The 3,341-nt window shown below is 50.3% G+C and overlaps 1 protein-coding gene across 1 annotated transcript; it reads left to right on the top strand.

The window, feature by feature from the left end:
* The first annotated feature begins 615 nt into the window (after window positions 1–615).
* PI3 (peptidase inhibitor 3) lies at window positions 616–2,287 on the top strand. The gene is made up of 3 exons (XM_082644960.1): window positions 616–724; window positions 1,570–1,905; window positions 2,126–2,287. The coding sequence occupies exons 1-2, from the start codon at window positions 643–645 to the stop codon at window positions 1,902–1,904; spliced, it is 417 nt and encodes a 138-aa protein (XP_082501086.1). The 5' UTR covers window positions 616–642; the 3' UTR covers window position 1,905; window positions 2,126–2,287.
* Window positions 2,288–3,341: the final 1,054 nt, after the last annotated feature.

The following is a 3,341-nucleotide window of genomic DNA, read 5'->3' as shown; positions in this document are numbered from 1 at the left end:
TCAAGGGCATCATGCCATTCCAGATGTCAAATTCCACCTTCCCTGTTACTTTCTTGGAGCATTTCAGAGACTACCTGTGAAATGGAAAAGTATATTTAGACGTCCAAGGCAAACATGCCTTTGAGAGTTTTTCTTGGGGTTAGGGGAGAATGAAAGAAAAGCCCAGCTTGATGCTGGGAGGGGTAAACTGTTAGGGTAGGTGGGTCTTGCAGGAACAGGGAGTAACTGGGGGAACACCTTGGCTATGAAAACTGAACACCAGACCTACCACTGACTTGTTAAATGACCATGGGTGATTCCTTCTCTTCTTTGGGCTCCATATTCTTTCTATTCTAAGTATGAAGAATTTGGCTATAATGGTGGCCAAGGGCCAGCCAGCCCTGCTTCTTTGTAAGAAAGTGAGGTAACTCTTGGGGCTATCAGAGATGATGCAACAGTAACTGCCATTTCTCCCTGTGAATAATCCTTGGGGAAAGGCTCAAGGTCCTTCCCAGGATGGAGGTGGATATTTCCTGGTAGAACTAAGAAAATGTACGCCTTGTCCCTTGTGAAACCACAGAGCCACCTTTGGCGCCAGGCCAAGCTGGAGCTGCATAAAAATAGGTTTGGGCTCAGCTCTTAGCCATTCACCTTCCTGACAACATGAAGTCCAGAAACTTCTTGATCCCAGTGGTGGTACTTCTTGTCCTTGGGACGCTGGTGGCACAGGCAGCTGTCGTAAAAGGTGAATGGGGAAGTGGCCTGGGTGGGGCTGGGTTGGGTTGAGGAGAGGATGTTGGGGGCAGCCTGGGTACTGACAGGGGGTCTTCCAAGGCAGCAGGCAGGGCTAGAGCCCACTCTTCAGCCTGGACAGTAGGTTTCCAGCGTATCCAGAGAAGTAGGAAGTTGCCTACTAGACTCTACATGCTTTCCACCCCAGGACTGAGATATCAGGGCTGTTTGTGGAAGGAGTGTTGTTACATGACCTTGGCCTCAAGTGTTGATACTTGGACAGAACGTTCAATGAAGTGAGGGGCCCCAGGAATCTGGTCCCTGGTTGTGGGGTCTGTCCCCTGCCTGTCTGCCCCGTAAAATCACCTGTCATCAGTCCTCTAAGAGAAGGTTAAGAACCAACAGGGCCTCAGAAATCATGTAGTTTGAAGACCCCTATTTTCCAAAGGAGGACATTGAGACCTAGGGAGGGGTGAGGATTTGTCAAGACAATCTCCAGAGCCAGGATGGAACCCAGGTCTCCTGGTAAGTGTCTCACGGCTCCTTTCCCTTCCATTAAGTTTCCTCAAAGATGCCAAAGTGACCTTACCACCTCTGAAAGACACTTCAGTCTGACATATCCTCGTGAGGGCCCTAGGACCCAGAATGGAGGGTGAGGGGAAGAAATGGACACTCGAGGAACCCTGGTCCCAGCCTTCCAAGAGCACAGACCAAAGCTAGCCCTGGTGACCCTCCCCTATCTCAAGTCACATTTTGAGGGACACTGCAGTTAACAGTGGCTGGACCTGGAGGAAAGACTAGATAATTAAAGCAGATACACTGTTCTAAATGTGGGGATATTTCTTTGTTGTCCTAAAGGTCAAGGCACTATGAAAGGCAATGTTCTGATCAAAGGACAAGATCCAGTCAAAGGACAAGATCCAGTCAAAGGTCAAGATCCAGTCAAAGGACAAGATCCAGTCAAAGGTCAAGATCCAGTCAAAGGACAAGATCCAGTCAAAGGACAAGATCCAGTCAAAGAACAAGATCCAGTCAAAGTCCCATTCCTCACTAAGCGTGGCTTCTGCCCCAGGATTCTGATCCAGTGCAGCTTGTTAAATCCCCGTAACAAATGTTTGAGAGATGCTGATTGCTGGGGAGCCAAGAAGTGCTGTGTGGGCTATTGCGGGAACGTCTGTCTGAATCCCCGGTGAGGTGAGAACTGGGTGGAGGAAGAGGTGACCTGTGAAGGCACAGAAAGGCTGAGCGGTGGAGACTGATCCTAGGTTGGTGGGGGAGAGGACATGGGGAGGTGATGGAGAGACTGAGGAGTCTCGTCCTGAGAGGGATGACAAGTGGACTTGGTCCTGCCTCCCACTGCCTCTGAGTCTTTGACCTGCTGAATCACATCTCTGATTCTCTTTTCTCCTACCAGGTGGAGTCTGTTCTTGCTGCACCTGTGAAGTCCCCAGGGATGCAGATCCTGGTGCCTGTAGCACCACCCTCTCCCACACTGCCCATTCTTCCTTTCATCCAGGGTGCCCAAACCTGGGATGCCTCTCTCATGGACTTTCCAATAAAAGACCAATTTCTACTCCATTTGTTTCTGGCTCCTATGACTTCTGGGCTCCTGGAAGCTCTGGGGAGATGGGTGTGGAGTTGGGACTTCCAGTCCCCACTGGTGAGTGGAGAGGGACCCACGGAAGATGTTACTGATGTGTGAAGGAGAGGTGGGGCAGGAACGAAAGGCCCATTCTTAGGGTTCACTGTAGAAATCCAATAATCAACCCAAGAACTGCAGCCTCTATTTCACCAGGAAATGGAAACCCAGACATTTTGCCTTTGGCCTTGGACTGGGGAAATAAAACCCAAAACCTTCCCAGTTGACCCCTACTTCTGACCTGGCTATGATCAGCTCTGTCAGTGTGACTAGCCAACCCTTGTGGCTAAATCTCCCTCCTTTTCCTTTCAGTTTCCCAGGGATCTATGTCCTCCCAAGAAGCCATAGAAACACATGCTGGGAAATCCCTGCTCATGAAGCATTTCTCTTATTCATGCCTGAGATGCCTCCAATAACACATAATTCCTTTGGGTTAAGCAATATCCTCTCCCAACTCTCTATTTTAAGATGTGAATGAGGACGCAAGACACACCGAGTCCGTGATCCTTTCTTGTGATTGCTGAATCATGTTCTCCGGAGACGTACAAGTTGGGGTAGAGCAGACTCGAGGAGTGAAGACAGCAGGAGGGTGGATGTTGGGCAAACTTGGACGACCTCGTGGCTCTGCTGTTGGCTCAGCTGCCCCACGGTCCTTGTGCAATGAAGTTCTCAGGGAAGGTCAAAGCCGCAGGGGGAGGAGCATTTGGGGTGAGGTGGGCAGAGCACAGGCTTGGGTGTCAGGAGACCTGAGTTCTAGCCCCAGCCTCCTCCCCAATTGTTGGACGACCTCAGACAAATCCCTGAGCCTCAGTTGTCTACTCATTCTGAGGGGGGTTGAATGAAATTATTCTGGAAGTATAATAATGAATGTCAGTTCAGCCCTGACATTATGGCCCTGAAACACCTCTTCCTTCTGTGTGTGTGTTGGGCTCCTGCTAGAGGGGAGGGGGGGAGCAGAGGCTTTGTTGGGGGTGAGAGAACAGAGAGCCCG

This window comes from Mesoplodon mirus (assembly GCF_964341445.2).
Source record: "Mesoplodon mirus genome assembly, chromosome: 15".
Lineage (NCBI taxonomy): Eukaryota > Metazoa > Chordata > Mammalia > Artiodactyla > Ziphiidae > Mesoplodon > Mesoplodon mirus.
Note: the sequence above shows the minus strand (reverse complement) of the source record. Positions and strands in the feature narration are given on the sequence as shown.

Excerpts from the sequence above, each read along its gene's own strand:
- PI3 (XM_082644960.1), top strand. The coding sequence starts at position 643 with ATGAAGTCCAGAAACTTCTTGATCCCAGTGGTGGTACTTCTTGTCCTT. Across the intron at positions 725-1,569 it reads ACAGGCAGCTGTCGTAAAAG|GTCAAGGCACTATGAAAGGC; the intron begins GTGAATGGGGAA and ends GTTGTCCTAAAG.